Source organism: Scomber japonicus, chromosome 1 (genome assembly GCF_027409825.1).
Source record: "Scomber japonicus isolate fScoJap1 chromosome 1, fScoJap1.pri, whole genome shotgun sequence".
Taxonomy (NCBI): domain Eukaryota; kingdom Metazoa; phylum Chordata; class Actinopteri; order Scombriformes; family Scombridae; genus Scomber; species Scomber japonicus.
The window spans coordinates 31,492,469-31,515,101 of record NC_070578.1 but is presented as its reverse complement, the minus strand read 5'-3'; the positions used below and the strand labels follow the sequence as shown (position 1 = coordinate 31,515,101).

Genomic DNA, 22,633 nt, shown 5'->3' with positions numbered 1-22,633 from the left:
ATTTTATGTTTAGTGATGATAAGTAGTTTTGATTTCCAATCTTATTTGTATTTTTATGTTTTTTTATGTTCTTTTATGTTCATCTTTTTTGTAGTAAAAGCATTTTGAGGAACTTTTTTTGCATGAAAGTTGCTATACAAATAAAATTAATATTTATTACAATAAAGTGTTTTATTTATATTGTGTGATTGTGTGTATTCAATTAATTATAATGTTGTACATCTATTCATTTGATGCAGTGTTGAGCATATCCTTAAATACAATGGGTGTGTCATATTTGGATACTTTAAATATTTTTTTTATGATGATGATGATGATAATAATGATACACTCTACTGACAGACCATATAAGTGCAATATTGAAGTATTTACATATATTTTGACACGTGGGGTTTTGCTTATTGCGGTGTGCTCTCTGATGTGGAGCACGTGAACAGACGGAGGCCCTCGAGGCACAGTCATTAGCGGAACACACGTTCAGTAAATTGAGACTAATTAGCTGGCTAGCAGACTTCATAAGTATGACCTTTTATTGCAGCCGGCAGTTATTATTGTTGCATTTCTCATAAGCTGTCAGTCCACATCATGGCGTTTTCTTTGGTGAGTAAAAAAAAGTGAATAAAACGGTGAATACCAATTATTTCTGTGCGAAGCACATTATAATTTGACATTTTGTGCCTCCGAAACTAACACCGACGTGTATTTTTTCAAGAGTTGAGCCTGAAACTTGAATGCCAACCTAAAATAACTTACAAAAGCAGCTAAAAAATTATTTAAAAAGCGTGTTTAACCATGTCACAAGTTCGCTAACTTTACATTAAGGTTTTTAGCATTGACGCAGTAATACATAGGCCTACCTTTGTATTTCTGACTGCCTCCTGCAGAGAAACGACCCCCGCAGGCCTGAGAGCCCTGACCCCGAGTCTCCGGCCCTATCCACCTGCAGCAACGCAGACATCTTCCGCAGGATGAACACCATGCTGGGCAACGCGCTGGACTTCACCGGTGTGTGCACCACACCCAATAATGCCAAGGGGAGGTCTGACCTGCTGTGTGGTAAAGTCTCATTTATCTCAGTCTGCAGCAGGTGCATCCAAAAAAAGCAAAAGAAAAGAGCTACCTGTGGTTCACAAGTTTTTCAAGTCTGTGTCAGATGCTCAAATGAACATTGAAATGAAACACAAATGGAATAGGTTTTTTTTCTTTCCATATTTATTCCTCCTGTTCATACTGACCATTAGAAGATCCTTTTTATAATGCACTTACAGTAAAAGTGATGGGGGGGCCTAAAATCCACAGTCCTCGTCCTGTGCAAAATTGTATTTTAAAGTTTATCTGAAGCTAATATGAAGCTACAGCTGTCCAAATTGGTCAAATTTAATGGATATCTTGCCAAAGTGCCTTTTTGTTACTCTACTTCCAGAGTAACTCAACAGGGAAACACAAAGAGGGAATTTGATTCTAAAAAGACTGTAAATGTGGCATTTTTCTATTTGATATGACTAACTCAGACTGCCAAAGCCTTATATAAGCTTTAGATAATCCAATAAATGTTTGTATAAAAATGACTGCATGCACACACTGTGGATTTTGGCCCCCATCACTTATACTGAAAGGACATTTTGAAAAGGAACTTTTAACAGCCAGTATGAACAGGAGGAATGATTACAGCGTGGAAAACCCCTTTTAGTCATTTGGGCACCTGACTGTTAAGACAGAACTGGAAAAAATTGTGAATCTGTCCTCCAAACTGCTGAGGCATACAAGCTTGATTCAATCTGGTAAGGGCCAGCTGGGATTGTAGAAATACTACAGGGTGATGAGTCAGTGTCTCCACAGCCATTCCTATCCCCCCAACAGAGTCTGTAAAACTGTCTTAATTATTTGGACTTTTAATATAACTGTATTTGTTCAGTTAGCTGACTAGTCTTGTGATTTCATTTCCTCACACGAAGGTCTAAATTTACTGCCTGGAATAACCCTCTGCTTGTTTATTTGTTGTTGGCCTAGAGGTAACCAAATTGTAGGACTGCAACAGAGGATTTTTTTGTTATATGGTTAATTTTTATTTATTGTCTGTGGAAAAATGTCATTTGCTCCATATGGCATCTTCAAATCACTGTTTTTATCTATTGAACAGCTGAAAAACCTTTTTGATAGGCAGAAAAGTGTCCGGCATATTCTATTAGTATTAGCTGATTATCATAATTGTTGGCTAACTTTTCAGTGATGGACTAAACGTCAGTAACTAGCACTAAAGGTAAATGGGAGTCTTACAATATTGACTGGAGCAGAGCGATTTTTAGTTTAATATTGCAAACATTTCAACACTACTGTGTCTTCATCAGTCTTAAAATACTGCAGTCAGCCTGTGTAACACCCTCTGTGTGTAATCTTTAAGCTGCATGCAAATATAAACTCCCCAGCTCCCTCAAAGCTGCAAAATCCCAGAAACAAACAGGACATGACCTCTGTGTCCTCCGTGGTAGCAAGGCCCTGAGTCTTATGCAAACCACAAGATGAGGAGTATCCAACCTTTCAGTTTTAGCTTCACATTTAAACCAGCAAACATAAAAAGACCCTGAACTGAAAGCTACAATGTCAGCGTTGGTGTTTATGGGTGGATTTTTTTTTTGCCAGGTAAAGAGATGCCTCCCTGCCAAATAAAGACCTCCTTTCACTTTCACAGCCAGAATTGGCCAAGGACCAGGAGGTGGAGCAAGTGAGCTCCTTTTTAAATACCTGAGGAGTGTTAATCATGTAGAAAGCATTTATAAAAACCCCAGATTGCAGTGTTAAACTCTCCCTGCTGCATAAAACAATGTAATTTTGATGTGCAGCTAATAGACTTTAAACAGTATACCAACTCCTAATTGAAAGTATACTCATTTTTAACCTTATGTCCTGGTTTGAGCACCTAAGTGTCAAAAGCAAGGGAAAGCTTTCCAGAGTGGGTAAACTTGGCAGTACAATTACAGACTGCAAACTAACCCAACTGTCCACTCTCCTTGGCAAAGCAGTTCATCACTTAAGTGACAAAATCTTAAATGACTGTAGCCATCCCTTAAATCGCCCTCTGCAAAGGTACAGACTTCCCTGTACCGATAAAAAGTTTGCCGCTTTGCTATAAAATATCTTAATCAGTAAGGGCAGCCACTTTTTGAAGCCAGCCTTCTACCTCAGCACACAGCACTTAATATATATTTATTTTACCCTGATTCAGTCCTCACTGTTGAGTACCCGGTGCAAAATTTTTATGCAGATTCTACTGTTTTTTTTAAACATGTGTCCTGTCTGGATTTTTGTATGTGCCAGCTAAGGACACATTTCTGCCTTTTTGTATGCAGAAAGTAGACAAAGTATTTTCTATAATTGCCATCTGTTAAATCTCCTTCACCTTGTCATTCGAGTGCCAGCAGCTGATTCATGCTGCATTGCAGCACTTCTAAGTGTTTTTTTTGTCCCAAGAGTGAGATTTGCCAAGATTTAAGCTCAGCACAGAGCCTGCGTCCTTTCCTTGAATTGATAATTTGCTGAAGGCATGCCTGCACTTGTCCCTCTATCTTATCTTCTACTTGCATGTACAAGTTATGATATTAAGGTTTGATATAAGAGTTGCAGAGCATTTGTTTGGTATAGCTGCATAAGTGAAACAAAAGTAAATTGGATCTTGGAAGCAAACTGAGCTAAACTCCTGTTGTGGCTTCTCTGCACACCACCCCCCTCATTGCTCCATCCACCCCAGCTTGGTGTTGCTGAATCAGGGCTGTAGCTGGCAGTTGGAAGCTTTCCAGGCCTGGAGAGGGAAGGGAGGAGCTGGCGGTGCAAATCGCTCCGTCCTCAACATCTGATCAGTCAGCTGCCTCTGTTACAGCGAGGCTCTGCTGGCTTGTCCTTTTTTTTTTTTTTTTAATTAAGTGTGTTTGTGTGCAAAAAATCTACACTGATCAATGAGAATGATTTGAATTCAGTTCTGTTTATCGAACATCCTCAAGTCTGAAATACTTTGAGTTCAAGTCTGCTGAGTCACTCTCATCTCCCATGCTGCCTCCCCCCCATGCTGCTGTAGCTCTGCCCCTCGCCTCCCCCTCCCTCCTGCTACCTCTCCGTCAGCTCGCTCAGGAAACAAGGCTAGACACAGTGTAAGCAGCAGCAACAGTGGCAGCGGCAGCGGCTGTCTTCACCGACAGACGTGCTGTGCCTACCACAGAGGGGAGTACTTCTATCAACAAGCCAATAGCTCCGACAGGAATTTTTCATTACACAGTTGTTAGGCAAGGAAGCAGGGAGGTGGGGGAAAGCTGATGTCATTAGCAGGGGTGTGCGAGTGCATCAGCAGCCATGTCACATGCTGCTAGGTGGGTCAGTGATGCGGACGGAGATGCATGGCAGTTGCACCGGGCACAGAGGCAGCAGGTTAGCTCCCCCGTCAACCAGGGTAGGGGGGAGATGTGACGATGAGGGAAGTTTTTAATGAGATGTCTCTTTTACAGAAACAGTTTGTATGACTAATCTCTCCCTGCCCTTTTTCTTTAACGCATTCGCCTGTTAACAACTGAGTTCCTTGTGGCCGTCTAACACTTTCTCTCTCCTCTTTTTCTACATTTCTGAACTGGATCTCGGACCGAAAAGAGTCGGAGCTGGCTGCGGTGGGCAGCAGGAGGATGCTCTTCCCCAACTGTGGTGGCATGCCTGGCTCCCAGGACATGCAGTCATCCAGGGGCCCACCGGGTGTCACAGACCTGGGCCTGGGCCTCCAGTCTCTCCGTTTGTCCGGCTGGGACAGACCCTGGAGCAGCCAGGAGACGGATACACACACTTCTCCCTCCCAGGTTCAGACTAGCTCACCCTCTAGTAAGTACCAGCCTCTCGTTTTACCTGCATCGGTTTAGGAATCATGGTATACCACATAATGTCCTGGAGTATGGTGGAGTTTGTTAGCTCTCCCTGTGACCCCGTTTATTCGGATATCAGATATTTAAGTCTCATAGGTTGTGTCTTTTATTTGTGTGGCGGTCATTTGTACTGAAATGTCATGGTTGGTTATTAACAACAGTGTTTCTGTGCGTTGGAACAGGCTGTAGCGTCACTAGGGAGGATGATGTGGCACTTTTGCTTTGCTGCATCTCTAGCAATCTAGAAGGCACAAAACAATCCAGTGAGGCTCCATTTTTCCTCTCGAACCTCACTAGGCCCCCTGTGGATTTGCTGTAATGAAATGAAGAGATTATTCTTAATATTTAACAATATTACCTGTTGATCACACTGGTTGTTGCCAAGATGTGGGTATTTTTCAGCATGGTTGGGGGTAGAATACAAACCAGAAAAGTAGACTAACAATCCCAAATAGCTGCTTAACATGGGTGAACTAAAATGATGTAAATGCTCACATTTGGGTTGGGGTTATCAGTTGAGACAATCATGTCCTTAGGGAGGTTGTACCACTACAATGGTGTCCCATTTGTCCTGACCCATTTGTAGTGCTGTAGTTTTATCGCTGCATGTCTAAACCGACCCGGCATAACTTCATTTAGAGCTTTCTAAACTGGGCCTGCAACAAAGTGGGACAGAGCTTTGAATGCGGCCTACAGCTGAATAATCCCCCTAGAGCCTCATGTTGAGTACAGTGTTACAGGCCACGCAGTACATATCTATCACAGTTGCTAGCTGACTCACTAGGTTATCAAAAGGAAAGACGCTGGTTAATGCTTAAAGAATTGCTGCTTAGCCGTTAACGGACTTTGTTTAGTGACAGATGAACTGCTCCCCAGAAATTTTGCGAGAGGCATTTTTAAATTTCGCCTCTGACATAGTGATCCACATTTACAGCAGTCAGGTTACATATGATCAAATGTAACCTTTTGAGAAGCTTTGAGGATCAACTTAAACATTTTGGATTTCTGCTAGCAGCCACTTTGCACATCAAGGACCTTCTTCTACACTCCTGTCTTTCAGGTGTTACAAATCAATATGAATCTATACATTCAGCACACAAACCCAGTTTTCTTTAGTTTGCTCTTCCGCTTGCCAAACGTATCCCTTCAGAGGGCAGCGAAAGATACAAATTTTAGGAACCTGAATTTGCAATGCAGCAAGCCTGCTGAGAAATCGATATGGCTCTGTAGATTCAGCACACATCTCATTTTCTTCATCTCATCCGCTTACAAAACAGACCACGTTTAAACAAGCCAAGAGGTCACACCGCCATGACTACTTGCACAGAAACATTCATGAGTCAACTCAATATGACTAAATATGCTCTAACTTGTCTTATTTCTCCCAGTGCTAGGTATCCTGAACAGTCCCTTCAGCAGTATCCTTGGGAAGCCCCCAGGCTACCTGCCCCCCGAGTCCATGAGTATGACTGCTGACTTCCTGGAGAAGTTCCCTGGCATGGCTCGCATGGCAAACCGACTAGACTCTAGCTCCTTTCTGGACTCGCGCTCCAGCAGTCCTGAAGACTCAGAGACCAGCGGCTTCAGCTCCGGGTCAGACCACCTCTGTGACATGCTGGTATGGCACATTATACTTCAGTTTTATGTGTTGGAGACAAATATTTCCCAACTTACTTGCCCCTAATGACCTAAGATTGGGTCACAATATGGTGACCTGTTGATTCTGTCAAATTGTGACTGAAGCCTTTATATTTACTGCAACTGCACAGAGGAGAACAAGACCCTCAAACAGGGTTAATTAAGGGACTGGCCTTTCCCATCTTCCTTAATATAGTTTCATATATTAAATCTTTTTTTGTTTAGATTGGCTCCAGTTTGTTTGTTGTCGGTGCTGTTTTCTGTTGATGCAAACTCAGCACTTAAGCTTTTTCCTGTGGTCTTAAATTCATTTTCAGGACAGTGTATATTTTCACAACAATAATTCACTTCTTTTCATACTCGACTCTGTTGCCCTTAATTTCTGTTTGAACAAAAATCCTGTTCAAACTGAAATGCACTGCTTCCTGCACACTTTCACCTTTTTAAAAGCCTTTCAGCAGCTCCAAGGGCATAACCCATATCTGCAGGAAGATTGAGTTTCATTGACAATTCAACACCAATCAACCCATTTCAATTTGACTCTATTGCGAGAAACTGAGCTGCAGATTGAGTACAACATAACCTGACATGACTCCTTGTTGTAGTGATTGAATTAGTGGTGAGGAAATGTGTAATTGCTGAATTTACTATTGAGTCGTTGTAGCTACTCCCTCAGTGGCGCCTGGCTTTTATTTGTTCATGCTGGTTTTTATTTGAAAATATTCAAACTTCACGTATGTCTTATATTAAGTCATGTCAATGTCTGAGTCTCCATTATTGGTCAATTGTCTGGACATGTTTTTTCCTCCAGTCGACTTTGCGGATTTCCCCTCCCCTGCCTTATCTTGCATCAAACATGCAGAAGGATCTGCTGCGACTGGGCTCCCGTCTGGACCCCCAGGAAACCAGTTCTCCTTTGACCCCACCACCCAGTGCCAGCCCCGCCTCCTCAGCCCTTTCCCGTCGCTGGCGTTCTGGCTCCCCATGGCCTGGTGCGGACATGCTTGACCAGTCTGATGATACATTCAGCATTGAGAGGGAAGCCCGCCTGCACAGACAGGCTGCAGGTACACTTAAAAAAAGACTTTACATCTTTTAATTATCACTGAATTAACCTTTTTTAATAGTCTAATCACCCAGCTTTTACAGTGAACATGGTAGCTGTGATTGCTTTGGACATGGGTGACCTCTGAATTTTGGCTTCACCTTTCAGCTGTGAATGAGGCCACATTCACCTGGAGCGGCCAGCTGCCTCCCAGAAACAACAAGGATCCTCTGTACTCCTGCAAGGTCTTTCTTGGTGGCGTGCCCTGGGACATCACAGAAGGTAAAAGCTGCTGTGAACATGTCTGCTTTCATTTCACACAGCCAGACCTGCTCTTTTGAGATGCTTTTTATAGATGCCTTTTTTGAAATGTGCGATACAAATAAACTTGCCTCGCCTATAAATTCAGACTCAAAGTGCTTTACATAAAACATAAAAGGCATCAAGACGGAATATAAAAGCAACACATAGCTATATAAAGACACTCACTTGGATACGATTTTTAAAAAGTGTTAAATTGTGTTAAACACGGTGAAATGGATGAGCAGCAGTGCTTAAATCTCTGCTGTTATGTGAGCAAGAACTGTTGAAAAATAATTTAAATGTTTTAAAGTCACTGGTCACAAATTGTTACCACCTCAAAATGAATCTGACAAGGTGTCATCATGTAAATCTGTTGTTTATTGGTCCACAAGCAGTATATTCAATGTCTTATTCCCTCAGCACTTGTTTACATGATGGGTTCAACAATCGGCATAGACTATTACCTGAATTTTGCGCAATAATATAAATGAATAAAGGCAATCATGAGTTGTATGTTTTTATAATGTAGAGAAGTAACAATTTGTGGTTTGACAGATTTTCTTTCTTTAGAAGCAAAAGTCCTTAAACTTTAACCAACATATTCAACCTTGAATAAAAAAAACAGAACTAGCTACTAAAAAATGTCTTATTTTGGCTTGTGCTGCTTTGATATCCTGATGAATTTTATGTAAAGCACTTTGAATTGTCTTGATGCTGAAATTTGCTATAAAAATACATTTGTCTCATAGCAGCATGAGTTTCAAGCTTCCCACAACACTACTTATTCCTGCTCACAAACTACTTCGTTCATTTTTTTTTTTCTTTTGTCATCACTGGAACTTAACTGCCTCATTTTATTTCAGCCGGCCTGATCAACACCTTCAGCGGTTATGGCCCTCTGACTGTGGAGTGGCCGGGTAAGGATGGAAAGCACCCCCGCTGTCCTCCCAAAGGTAATGTGGCCAAAGGTAACAACAAGCTGGTAGGCTATACTTTTATTTCTTCATGGTTTTTTTAGGGTGGCACTGTGGCGAACACATGGCATGGTGGTGAGTTATACTGTCGGGCCTTTTTGGAACTACTTTGTGTGGTGAAACGTGGGCGTAAAGGTAACACTAATTTTAAAATGATGATGAATGGGTTTGGTTGTGACGATTTTAGTTCACTAGCAGAGTTTCCCCTGGGTTGATTGTTTTGGCTCAGCCTGCTCTCACATGGTAGGCAAGTTACTCCGGTAGCTGCCCTAAATATTGAAGGTACTACGTTACAAAGAGTTTCCCAGGTAGCGACACAGATGTTTTGGAATAGCGCTGATGAGGCGCCCAAATACTATTGATTTCCTGAATTGATATTTGATGTTTTTGGCATATGGCTTATGTTATGGCATAGCTTCTCAAAGGCCTACAATTATAGGGGGAAACACTGAGTAGTAATATTTAAAGGCTGTTAAATATCCTGTATCATGTGTTTGAGGTACTACTTGTGACTCTGGTTTTCACTACTACAGGTTCCTATCTGGCAAATTCCTTCATGATTTGAGATATTTCCACTTCCTACACAAATTTACGCATGGACAACAGTGAATATCTGTCTAGAACCACAACTATTTATTTCCATTATCAATCTATTGAAGCTGATAGCACCAAATGTTTGGCATTTTTGCTTGGTTTGGTAGTCAGCTCAGGTATTTTCTTTATTCTGTTGAGACTAATGTTGGCACAAGCTGTTTCTGTATCTCAGATTCCTTAAAACACTCATGTCATTCTCAGGCCTCTTACAGCTGGCAAATTTGTTTAACTTAACACTTTGATTGCATTTGTGGTCTCTTTTTTTTTTTTTTTTAATTGGGCTAAGCTGTAGTTGCTGCGTTAAGGATCAGTGTAAGATTTAGTGGCATCAGGCAGTGAGGATGCAGATTGCAACCAACTGGATCCCTCCAACTCTCCTCCCAAGCATACACTTTCTATTTTCATGGGATTATACAATTAATTAAAACATACTTATGAATATTACATCCAATTTCTGCCAAGTCAGTTCCTCCTACATGTCACTAAATCTTACAAACTGATCAAATAAATTGGGGGCTGCCATGCTTCTACATCCTAAAGTATTGTGCTGCGTGTTTGTAGGTTACGTTTACCTGGTGTTTGAGAATGAGAAGTCTGTGCGGGCGTTGCTCCATGCCTGCTCACAGGACCCGTTTCACCCCGAGGATAACCGAGAGTACTACTTCAAGATGTCCAGCCGCAGAATGAGATGCAAGGATGTGAGTAGAAACTGAAATTATGATGATTAATTGTGTGCTTTGATATTCTGTGCTACAGACACCAAACATTCATGCAATGAAACCTGCACCAAGGGTCTTATCAGATTCATGGTCTTTGTTTTTAAATTCTCTGATCAAATTGTTTGATTTTGATCTAAAATTTGCCAGTTTTAGACAACTGAGAACCAGTATTGAAGAATTTCAAATGGTATCTAGCTCTACTCGTGTCTAGTTAAGCTCTTCAGTGGGAAACATGTTCAGGTAAGTAACATGTCTCTTGTCCTCCTCTGCTCCAGGTTCAGGTGATCCCCTGGGTGATATCTGACAGTAACTATGTGCGCTGTCCAGCTCAGCGTTTGGACCCCAGCAAAACAGTGTTTGTTGGCGCACTGCATGGCATGCTGAACGCTGAAGCGCTGGCCAGCATCATGAACGACTTGTTTGGAGGAGTCATGTATGCTGGCATCGACACGGACAAGCACAAGTACCCCATAGGTAAGATGGTGGGTGTTGAGTGGGTGGGCTGTTGTGCTTCTTGCAGTGAATCATGCTATAAACAAACTATTCTGTCTTGTAGACTTTGTCAGGGACTATTTCTTTCCACTACATTTCAAACTAATTAAATTCATGTCCAGCTGTAATTGGTCATTAAGTCATAGTCTAGTTGCATCATTTAGATGTTGACCATTTAGGAAACTGATAAATTGGCAGTCAAAATGGAGGAAGCATTTAGGTGTTTTTATATAAACCTACTCTGCAGACTATTTTTTGTTTTTATGCCAGTCTAATCCCAAATGAATTGCCTCCACAGTATAATTTTATATAACTTTTTATTCTGCGTAGGCTCTGGACGTGTCACTTTCAACAATCAGCGCAGTTACTTAAAGGCTGTATGTGCAGCATTTGTGGAGATCAAAACCCCCAAGTTTACAAAGAAGGTAAGAAGTTATTCAGCTATTAGTTTTTCTAGATTGATGTGAATGCTTTCATGTGTATATACATTTTTTATCAGTTTTTTTTTATCATATGTAAATGGATATAATTTAAAAAACTGGTTACAGCATGAACACTGAGCACTAGTGTCTATCAATGTTATAAAACAGATTTTTTTTATTTTACTATACAGTGCTACAATCAGCAGATTTTAGACAGTGACAGCTTTGCAAATTGAGCCTTATGGTTTTGCCTCGTCTCTCAGGTCCAGATTGACCCGTACCTGGAAGACTCCATGTGTCAAGTTTGCCTTCGTCAACCCGGGCCTTTCTTCTGCAGAGACCAGGTGAGTGCCACCTCCTAGTTCACCACGCCTTTGTTCTGATTGAAGTGGAACTTACAGGTCTAATGATTTTTGATGATTGTTACACTGCAGATATATAGTATAAGTGCTCCAAAGAAGTACAATACTAGTAGGTGTGGTCAAACCCCCAAAAGAATTGCTGCCTCAGTACTTTGAAGGACTCATTAATATTTTATCGCCAGTCCTCTGTCATCTTAAAATAGAAAGCTTTAATGAGAGGTTTAGGTGAGGCAGGTTTACTTGTAAAGCACATTTCAGATATCCGTCAATTCAAAGTGCTTCATAGGAGACCTTGAACTTCATACAGATTTGAATGAATCAGCTGGGGGTCATTAAGGGATACTTCTGGTTATTACAGCACAGATCTTTTTGTAGTTTTGCCCATTGTTGTGATTGGTTATACAATTGTTCTCAGCAGATTAGTTGAAATCTTTAAAAATCTGCCACAATTGAGTCTTTTGGATTCTTTGTAGCCATGTTGCTTTCCAGATCAACTAATTGGAGCACAGTGTCATAAAAATATAAGACAAAACTTGTAGTTATGAATTATCCTTTTTGTCATGATTTTAGAAATTGATGTGAAGTATTAAGCAGTTATTTTGGCCTGTAATACACTCAGCTGATGTCTGTTAACATCCAGGCCTGCTTCAAGTACTACTGCCGCTCTTGCTGGCACTGGCAGCACTCCATGGACATCTTGAGCAACCACCGGCCCCTCATGCGCAACCAGAAGAACAGGGATTCTAGCTAAAGCAGACGGATCCGAACACTGAAGGGCCAGAGGAAGAGCCCCTCTGTACGGGGCAAGGCTGCCCGCCATGGAGAGCACGTGTGCCAGACGTCCCTCAGCACGAGGGCACCAAGGCACTCCACCAGGCACTGGGGATATCACTGTAGAAAATGTTCACTTTTGCACTTGCTACATTTTTGCTGTTGTTCACAGTGGCACTATGCACAGTGACCTTGTTGGGAGAGACAAGGGACCCTTCACACTTATGCATTTTCCCAGACTTGTGGCCAGACAGAGAGATGGGAGTCAGCCTAAGGTTAAGAAGTGGATGAAAATGCCTTTTTTTTTTTCTTTTTTCTTTTGTTTACATGTGTTGCATAGTGAAGAGCAATCACGCAAGTCTCATTGCCGTTCATTGGCAAATGCCATACAGTGCCTTTAAACTTTTATTTTTTTTTCCCCCTCCTCCCCCCTACCCCCAGTTGGCATCTGTTTTTCCTGTGCAAGCCAACTGGTGTTTCTTACTTTTGGGAGTTGAATGTTGGGCTTCATTTAACCAGTCGCATTTCAGACATTTTTACGCAGTTTTTTACTAATTTGTACACAAACGGTTTTAAGTCATGACATGAAAATTTTGAACAGAATTCTACCAGGTGGCTGTTATGGGAAAATCCCCCTTTTTACTTTTTTTCTTTTCCTCATACATTTTTCTGTGGCTATTTAGTTTTTTGTTTTTTTTTTAATTTGCCCTCCCAAATTTCAACTAAATGGGCACAAAATTGTTTGAAGTACTACTTTAACTGACTTTGTTGGTCCAGTTACATTAAATGTGTGTAACAAATAGTGCTGGATACTGCTTCAACTGGTTTATCCATCGTTTTTCAATCAACTGATGGATCCCGTTGAGACGAGAGTAGAGTGATCATTCATGTTTTGATTGTACATAGTTTGATTTTTTGCACTTTTTTAATTTGCACTTTGGAGAGGTGGCAGTGGTTTTTAATCACTTTTGTACATCAGCAGGGGGACACGCCTATGTTAGAACAGCTGCTTGTTTCCTGTTGAATGTAAGAACTTCCACTTTGCTGATAAAATAATCTATCCAGAGCTTGAGTAGACCCCAGTAATGATTCCACGCTTTCTTAGCCCATTTTGCCTTCCTGTTCCAGTTGGACATAAATGCATATAAGCTGTGTGCCAAAGACAAAAATGTCTTTTCTTTATCCATTAGGTTTGTCATGCTGAGCTTGTTGTCCCTTAGCCCAGCTGCTTTTTAGAGTTTTGAAAGTCTACCTCATTGTGGTCTGCCAAGTTTGCTGCTACTTACAGTTGTGGAGTATGTTCAGATTGGGCACAATAAAGGTGTTTAAGCATTACCCGCCATGTTTGGACTCTTATTGGATTTTACTGTCTGGATGTTCTTTGATGTGTTTAGTACAATCCTTGAAGTACTCCTGAGTTTTATAGTGTAAGTTGGGAATGTTTTAAAAGTTTTTTGTTTTTCACAGATGGTCGAGTTTACATATTGGCGTGTGTCACAAATATTGACAATGTTTAAAAGTCATTAGGAGAAATGCAGTGTTTTATAAGATGGTTTTTGGGCTATAAAGGAGCCTGTAAAGTCCAAATGTATAACATATTCTAGGTGTATTTTATGCTGAAGGAATGCATCTTTAAAATAAGTTGTCAAAGGGTACTTGAAGGCTCAACCTGATACTATACTCTGGTAAATGTAAGAGTCGGTTATTATAAAGTGCCTTCGATCTGTGGTGCAGTTTCCTGGTCTGATAAATGCCCACATCTGTCAAACTGAGCTATGGTGATTACATTTGTAACCGAGATGACTCAAGTGATAAGTTATATTCTTTCAACAAAGCTCCTCCAGAGACAAAGTGAATGACTTGTATACAGTACAACACTAGCATGTTATATTGAGCTTCTTATAGCCCACAGATGGGACAAAGATCATTAAGGACAGGTTCACAATTTACCAAGTCTGCCCAAATGAACACTGATTAATAGTCTGAGTTAAATCATCAAGTGGATATCTGCCACATTTAGTCCTTTTAGCATCAAATTCCCTCCTTTTTGTTTTAAGTATATTAACAAAAAGAGGGACTTCAGCATTAAAGACTTTTAATCTTTAAAATATCTACTTGATTTGACTCATTTGGATGATTGAAGCTTCAAATTAGCTTCAGATAAACTTTTAAATACACTTTCCACATTAAGGACTGTGGATTTTGACCATCACTTACATTGAGCACATGTAAAGAGATCTTATGTCTGTATGAACAGGATGATTATGGCAGGGAAAACTGTCCTTGGTCATTTTGACACCAGACTGTTTTAAGGCAAACTTGACAAGTTGTGAACCTGTTTTTAATCTTTAACCTATGGGAAGCTATACCTTGTGTTTATATTTGATTATGGGCTTCACACAACTAACCAGGTTTGGGGGGTTATTTGAATCCAATAAAGTGACAAATTAGTTGACAGAATTAATTGTGATCATGAAGTCTTAAGAAATGCTTGAGCTGATTCCAGCTTAGATGTAAATATGTTTAGACTTAGACATCACCTTTTGGCTTTGACATTTTTAACCATGTTTTGATGTTTTAAAGGCCAAATAACTTATAATCAAGAAAATGTCGAATGAAAATGAGTGCATAATTGTTAGTTATAGCCCTTGAATCCATCCTGCAGGTGTGCAATATAACTGTAGTCTTTTAGCAGCCAACTAATGTGACTAAACCTGACTGGATGAATGTAATTTGTTTTAAAGAATATCCCTTTAAACTAGCCTGAATCACTAACATCTGCATTGCCAACTTCATGACCTGAACATGAAATTCTGGCCTTCCTAAGTGTGTTTGAGCAAATAGTAAATCCATACCAGCTTTAACAGAATTACTGTGAGTCATTCTGGTAACTTCCATCAGTCTGATAGTCTGTGTGTTTTATATGGCTGTAGAAAACTTAACTTTCATTTTCCTGTTTAGGACAGATGGATCATTCATCACTTAATGAGTACAAAAAGGAGTCATTCTTCATAATTTCATCTCTTTATTAAGAGGCAAATTACACATGATCCTACAGTCCTCGTGGTGTTTTGAAGTTCATTCCAATAGTTGGCTGAGTGACTTGAAGGTTGGAAAGGCCACCGAAGTCCTAGGAGAGGAACAAAGTATTAAAAATGTATCATGAAGGAAGTTCTTCCCTTTATTATTTAGGTAGAAATGAGTAATTTTTCATATCTATGTGAGGCAGAGTGTGAAAAGATGCTTTGACAAACCCCATAGACATGAAAATCCTTTAACATAATTATAGCTGACAGTTTAGCTAACATACAGAGTCATGTTTAAATCCATAGAGAGAAAATATTCTGATGTGTGGACATTTTAAGTGGAACAGGTACAGCTAGTAACATTAACACAATGTTTTGGTACTGTGCAAACTGACCTAAATGAACCAGCCATCATTAGTGTTGTTACCACATATGCATTTCTTTCTAATACAACTCAAAACCTTTTCTGCTATACAGAAATTCATAACACATTTTCATAATCTGGCCAATGGAGGAACTTCTGGTCCTCAACAATAGTGAATTATTCCACTCACCAGCATCTTGAGCATTTCCTTTGTGTCTGGATCCACCTCGATGAGCTCCTGGTCCAGAGCAGAAATCTAGAGGATCAAATACAAAGCAATACATGAGTTGTCTGAACTGTTTAAACCATCTTCAACCTTTCAGACACTTAACTTTTAACATTTATAACCAGTATAACAAGTTAAAAAAAATAATCACTGTTTATCTATCACAACAAATCTGCTTCTGATAGCAAAGAGTATAAAATCATAAAAACATTAACACTGACTGTATCCTCAACAATATACATATCAAATCAACCACAAACACATAAAAACCAACTGCAGGATGGATTTTAGTTGAGTAAATCTGCTGCTTCTTCACACACAGACGTTGACAGGAAGTGAAGAGTGAACAGACCTCTGGGACGTAGTTGTCCCTCCTCTCTCTCTCCTCCTCCTGCAGCTTGATGGAGATTCCTCTGACTGGACCGCGCTGGATACGCTTCATCAGGTGTGTCACATACCTGGGTGATGAAACACACAGGAGACTTTTACAGTGGACACTAGATCTAGTACACTAAATCTACGTATAGTTATTGAACTGAACTGAAACTGGTTCTAGCCTCACAATTACAAACAGTCTACTTTTTTTCTGTTTCATAGAATTAGAAATTGAGTCAGGTGTAAATTAACTTCATGTTTAAACTTTACCAGCCACACAATAGATTACCATTGGGTTTTTTTTTGCTGGTGAGTGATGTAAATCTACCAGCGTTTGGTTTGTGGCTGCTGCTACTTTTGTGCCCTTACTTGAGTGTTTTATTATCTAGTTAGTGTTTAAGTATTTTATAGCATTACTCTTATAATGGACATTTTCCTTCACTTCTGACAATTCATGGACTAAATGAATTACTTTATGAGCAAATTTAATTAATCATCTGTCTGTTGCAGCTACAGTATGATGTCTTGTGTTATTGCTTTACACAACACACAAACACAATTATTTAGTTATTTCGCAATCCTGGATTTTTGTGCCCCCCCCCCCCCCTCCCCTGTATTACAACTGTTTAATTCAAAAGAAGTGATTTATACACAGGACAGAACTCAAACACTGCCTGATCCAAACTACGGTGAAAGCTGTGGTGAGGTCAGGGTGGGAAATCAGTACCAGCCAAAAACTGCTAAAATATGAATGTGGCACAAAATAATGATTTACTGAGTGTCTGGTAGATGTTCACATTAAAAAAAAAACAAAAACAAACTTCAATCCAAACACATAAACGACTGAGTGCAGTAAAACGAGAGCAGAAGCAGTCAAACTCTTTTCTCTGCATTAACTTCCACTCAACAACAAACACACTGGTGTGGTGTCTTCATTTTGACATCAGTCCTGAATGCTCCGGGATACAGCAAAAAATAAGGAGCACCGTTGCACCTGTTGACAGCTGACACACAAACAACTGTCTGAAAAACACACACAGCAAGACGTTTCCTTCCTCTAAAATGTGCAGGAATATAAAAGCCTGCTGCTGTCACCGAGCGTGTTCACTACGTCTCTGATCAGAAGAGCTCGACATGCAGAAGGCGACGTGAGAACAGTTAACAACGAGTTTACTGCTCATCTTTTGATTCTGTGACCATCAACACGTCCGTCCTGCAGCTTCCTAACAATGAGCACAAGTATCAGTCAGGCTGCAACTAACGATTATTTTCATTATTGATTATTTGTGTGTTGGGCTGATTATCATTTAAAACAATATAATTATTATTATTATTATTATTATTACAATAGCAGTATCAATCCAAGTGATACAGATACCAACTGAGTACTTCATTAAATACCCAGCTTGTGAATAGAAGCATTAAATTACATAAATGGCACCACTGATTTGATTTTTAGATAAATTCATTTTCTTCAAATTCTAAATATTTACTAATTGAAGAATGCCTGTGTTGATTTGCTGTGAGCTAGTCCATACAAATAGCTTCAATACTACTTGGTACCCAGCCCCATTTGGTGCGGTCTGTAAAATGTCTTTAAATTATTAAGATTGTCTGTCCCACATCCGCAGAGACCATGGTTACGCTTAAAAACAACCTGTTGTGTCCAACCATCCTCTAAACACCAAATATAATCCATTTATTATCACATATGAATATGAAAACCAGACAATATTCACATTAGAGAGGCTGGAACCAGAATATTCAGCTAGGTTAAAAAATGTTTAATTCTTGCTGAATCATTTTCTATCGATCGACTAATCGATGCAGCTCTAGTACAAATTAAAAGTCTTTCCAATCCAAGAATTCACAGCAGCCGACGAGCACAAATATATAATAAACACCTGTATCATCCATCACTCTATTAATCTCTCAACCACCACCACACCTGATGTAGACCAGATCAGGGGACGTTTAAGACCTCCTCCTCTTTTTAAACCATAAAACCAGACAAAGAAACCTTCCTAACAGCTTCACATGTACAGTTTCAGATGAGCGGGGCTTTCACATGAGATAGTTAATGTATTGACGAGTGTATTAGTTTATATTAAGGTGACAGAAGACCACAAAGAATATCCTGACGCTCTCCTAAAGTACGACAACTGCAACCAAAACAAACTACAATCTACTTCAGTTATGTTTCCCACAGAAAATTAAACTGATCCAGCAACAACTTGATTCAAACCTGTTTCTATATAATAACTGGAGCTGTTACTGTACATAATGTTACTATTTTACCATCTCATTGCATGTGTACTTATTGTTCTTTATTCTTTTTATTGATGCTCTTTTGTTGTTTGTTGTTATCCGCTTGCTGCTGTAATAATGCACATTTCCCCACTGTGGGACTAATGAAGGAATATCTTATCTTTTCTAGTAAATCCACATCAACCAGGTTATGAAAGAAAGGACATAAATCATTCCAAAAATTGCCTTGAGCTGTTTACGTATATAGTAATCATTGCAATATGATCCACAAAAAAAACTTAATTTCTACACTTTCTGCAGCCAGAGGAACCCAAACAGTAAATCATGCAAGGCTTCATCAGTATTTAAAAGCTTGTTATATTATCCACTGTGTTAAATCTTTATCTGATAATTAACTAAAGCTGTCAAATAAATGGAGTGAAGTGGAAGTATAAAGTAGCAGAAAATGGAAATACTCAAGTAATGCAGCTCAAAGTTGTGCTTCAAAAACTACTGTCCTCTGTTGACCCTGGAGAGCAGACAGAGGAACTTTTTCATGCCAAAATCTAATTTAGGGTCAACTTTGAAGGTGACCAAAAAAACACTACACTACACGTGCAGGTGATCAAATCCTGTGCAACACATTTGAACACAGATGAAAACTCAAATCAACAGAAAACCAGCCATCACAGTAAATTCACGCATTTCTCCCAAAAAGCAGATCTGGCTCACTCACCCTGCGATCTTGTTGCGCAGAGGCTTGCTCGGGATGATGGCGATCTCCTCGCACACCCTCTTGTTGGTGTGGAAGTCATTTCCCAGCCGTGTGTAGTACTTCTCAATGATGACCCTGGCGGCCTTCTTTACGGTCTTGGTCCTGACGCGTCCCTGAAGAGAGAACAGACACACTTAGGTATTCACAGACACACACACACGCATGAAACAGGTAAATACAGCAAAATGCCTCTTTACAGAATCACAAGGGAAGTCATCTAGCTGATATTACATTAGTGATCAAAAGTGGAACTATACTTTTAGCCAGTCCTTGATGTGATCCTTTTCTACATCAAGGACCCTTACACTGGCACAGATTAAGACTGTGGACCCCCATCTGATGAGACTTTCACTTCTAGATGTTTTATTACAGAAAGATCATGAAACCAACGACCAAAACATTCATATGTTCTCTAATTTCTCTAAGAGACTCAGTTTTTGTTCACCTTTAATACTGATTTAAATAATGCATTTCTAATTCTTACTTATTTCCCTCAAGACAGCTCCGAACACACAAAACTCACCTCAATTAAACTTTAACACTGATAAACATGAAAGTGAGCACAGGATGGAGGTTGTTTCTATAATAATAATAATACATTTGTAACTCACTTTATACTAGAAGCAAAGCTCAAAGTGCTACAAAATAAAAGCATCGATATAAAAAGACAGAGAGCATAAGTACTAATAAGTGTAATCACTCAATATAACGAATTAAAAAGACACCAGTTAAACTAGTTTAGACTACATGACTGGTTTGTGACCAAGCACTTAACATTTTCAGACATCTAAAAGATAATTTGCTCCAAGGCAACATGTTGAATCAAACTTTTATCCAGTTTAGACTACATGACGGGTGTGTGACCACAAAACAAAGCACTTTTCTAGAGATTCAAAAACTTAATGTGCTTAAATACAAAATGTTTTATCTGTCAGTAGTTTCAGATTATTGAGTAAGACAGGAAATGTTAATTTAGTATGATTTTTAAAGGAGTTTCAGACCTGTATCGCGATGGAAAGCGTAAATAAACCGACTGATAACACTTAAAATTCAAACTTTTAAATATGCTGCATTAAACTGTGGCTGTCAGATATAAAGTCGAGTGAAGCTTAGACACTAGAAGCTGATATAAACCAGTTTACATCATGTTTTAAGGTGATATCATGCTGTGTTGTGTTCACTGAGGAAGCTCCGCTCCGTATTATATATAAAAAGGTTTTACGGTTTTTATCTTTAAAACTCAGCCGGGATTAAAGCTCCGGGCCACCGGTAAGCCACCGGGCCTCGGAGCCGCTTTATAAACACACACACGGTGAGGATTGAGCAGGATTGTGAGGGCCGCTGAGGTGAAGTGTTTTCGCGATACCCACCATGTTGAATCGGACCGGTGGAAGAGAAGCACCGGAGGTTCATACAGGAAGTTTATAGATTTACAACCGGTGATGACTCACAGCGCCGGGTAGCAGTGCCCACTGGCGGCCGGAGGAGAGAACTGCAGCGTGGTAGCCAGCTGTTAAAGGACAGTTTCACAGTTTTTTTAAGACTTAAAACAACAATCAGCTGCCCATATGAACACTGAAATAGGTTTCCCTCGCTGTAATAATTTCTTCTGTTCATACTGACTATTAAAAAAACCCTTCAAATACGAGAAATTATACAAAAAGTGTTCCTCTCTTCTGCAGCAGACTGGCCTCATCAAAAGGTCCTGACACCCCCTCCACCACACACACACACACACACACACACACCGACATGGACTCTATTTCACCCATGAACACTAGACATTATATTGAAAAATCTATCTATATATGTATCGCTTATATTGCACATCTGTGAACCCATCACATCTAACATGGCACGTTACATTGATCCTTTGTATCAATACACTTGCACATTACATGTTTACTGTGAACATTTACACATTCCCAATGTCTTGTACATTTTTTTTTTAAATCAACTCTCTTCACATAGAAATGATTTCTATTTATTATTTATATTCTTATTCTGTTTGTATAATTTCAGAAATCAGCTTTTTCAAATTGTAGCCCTTTTTACCGTTGAAGACTGTAGTTACCCGTCTTTCTGCCTCCTAAACACTAGTCAAAGAGGAAAGAACATTACTCTAGTTGCAACTCGTACTGTAAATATACAACTTGTGACAGGGGGTCATGAGGGGGCATTGCTCTGATTTAAAGGGTCACGAACCCAAAAAGTTAGGAACTACCATCGTAAATGCCAAACACAATTTCTGTCTAGACTGTAACAAATGTAAATCTGTCATCTCAACAAAACAGAATGTTTCATTCTTGGCAAGATGACTTCTAACATTAAATTATTTATAAGTTTAAAGATTTATGAAGCAGCTGCTGCTTGTGTATATTTTTACTTTTTTTTACTCATGATGTAATGTGTTGTATATCTTAATAAAAAAGGAGAAATAAATTACATTAACTCCCTGAGAAGAGGCACCAGGATAGAGAAGAAAATGAGCTAATTAAAAAAAAAAAAAAGTCTCCTTTCCACATTTTTTGCATAGCTTGTTTTTTCTATTATTTGACACACAGACAAGAATCAGTGTTGATCTGATAAGCCACGAAGTGAGAATGAAATCCTGATAAAGGAACTGAGCTGAAACCTAAGAACTAAAATTGTATCGTGTATGTGAATCTCATATTATACATCTACTTCCAAACTCATGTAAACTAGCTGGTATCATCATCTATGAGTTGGAGTGTGTGACTAATGTTATCAGAAGCAAAAAGGTAGAGAATAATTTCACATAACACATTCCCACAAGGTGGAGAGATCTTTTATTTTACATAAAAAAGGGTGCAAACTGGAGTTTCCCTTTAGGTGTGGAGGGAATAAAAAGTGATTTTATAAGGTTCATGTGTGACACATTGTATTATATGAATCCAAGGAGGAAAAACTTAAAAACAAAAAACAAAAAAACGCATTTCAGATAAAAAGGACCATTAACCTTTCTGCAAATTAAAAATATGAAATCATAAAAAGAAGAAACTTGGGTCCTTCATTCTTGAAGCCCTTGACTAACTCATTCAAATACATTTTTGAAGTGACATTCATATTTCAACACAATAATATTTATTTACAGTTTTCTCTTAATCATAGCTCTGGAAAAAAAAACAATGCTGAGGGGAGGATAAACTCTTGAAACTGTACAATTTGATTTTCCACAGTCTGAGAGGGAAAAAGAAATCAAAGAATACATCTTTTATATGTAATCCCAACAGAAAGAACAAAGACTACAACTGTGAACTCTGTACAATTTACAATTTTCAAATAATCATCACAATATTGCAGTAAATGTCACCCTAAACCTCTCCCTCAAAGAAAAATATACAGTAAATCCAAGACAACTCTACAGTACAGCAACAAGGAAAA

The 22,633-nt window shown here is 39.3% G+C and overlaps 2 protein-coding genes across 9 annotated transcripts; one reads left to right on the top strand and one right to left on the bottom strand.

The window, feature by feature from the left end:
- Positions 1-585: 585 nt before the first annotated feature.
- cpeb1b (cytoplasmic polyadenylation element binding protein 1b) lies at positions 586-12,195 on the top strand. 8 transcript variants are annotated; one of them, XM_053318240.1, is made up of 12 exons: positions 586-600; positions 885-1,050; positions 4,615-4,854; positions 6,284-6,513; positions 7,345-7,600; positions 7,747-7,860; positions 8,745-8,849; positions 10,011-10,147; positions 10,444-10,642; positions 10,991-11,085; positions 11,346-11,426; positions 12,085-12,195. In XM_053318240.1, exons 1-12 carry the CDS (start codon positions 586-588, stop codon positions 12,193-12,195), a joined length of 1,749 nt encoding a protein of 582 aa, XP_053174215.1. The 8 variants fall into 8 exon arrangements, with proteins under 8 accessions (XP_053174215.1, XP_053174223.1, XP_053174273.1 ...); XM_053318248.1 differs by having other exon boundaries at positions 885-1,056; positions 4,633-4,854; XM_053318298.1 differs by lacking the exon at positions 586-600 and adding an exon at positions 5,416-5,423 and having other exon boundaries at positions 930-1,051; positions 4,664-4,858; positions 8,745-8,834.
- Positions 12,196-15,220: 3,025 nt separating this feature from the next.
- Positions 15,221-20,738, bottom strand: LOC128356893 (40S ribosomal protein S17-like). Its single transcript, XM_053317074.1, has 5 exons — positions 20,599-20,738; positions 19,190-19,341; positions 16,184-16,289; positions 15,796-15,861; positions 15,221-15,345 (listed from the first exon to the last, which is right to left on the bottom strand). The coding sequence occupies exons 1-5, from the start codon at positions 20,599-20,601 to the stop codon at positions 15,268-15,270; spliced, it is 405 nt and encodes a 134-aa protein (XP_053173049.1). The 5' UTR covers positions 20,602-20,738; the 3' UTR covers positions 15,221-15,267.
- Positions 20,739-22,633: the final 1,895 nt, after the last annotated feature.

Bases quoted from the DNA above. Each gene is read 5' to 3' on its own strand.
- cpeb1b (XM_053318240.1), top strand. The intron at 8,850-10,010 runs GTAACAACAAGC...GCGTGTTTGTAG, and splicing joins CAAAGGTAATGTGGCCAAAG to GTTACGTTTACCTGGTGTTT. The intron at 11,086-11,345 runs GTAAGAAGTTAT...CTCGTCTCTCAG, and splicing joins CCCCCAAGTTTACAAAGAAG to GTCCAGATTGACCCGTACCT.
- LOC128356893 (XM_053317074.1), bottom strand. The intron at 16,290-19,189 runs GTGAGTGAGCCA...TTCATCACCCAG, and splicing joins CTGCGCAACAAGATCGCAGG to GTATGTGACACACCTGATGA. The intron at 15,346-15,795 runs GTGAGTGGAATA...TTCCTCTCCTAG, and splicing joins AGGAAATGCTCAAGATGCTG to GACTTCGGTGGCCTTTCCAA.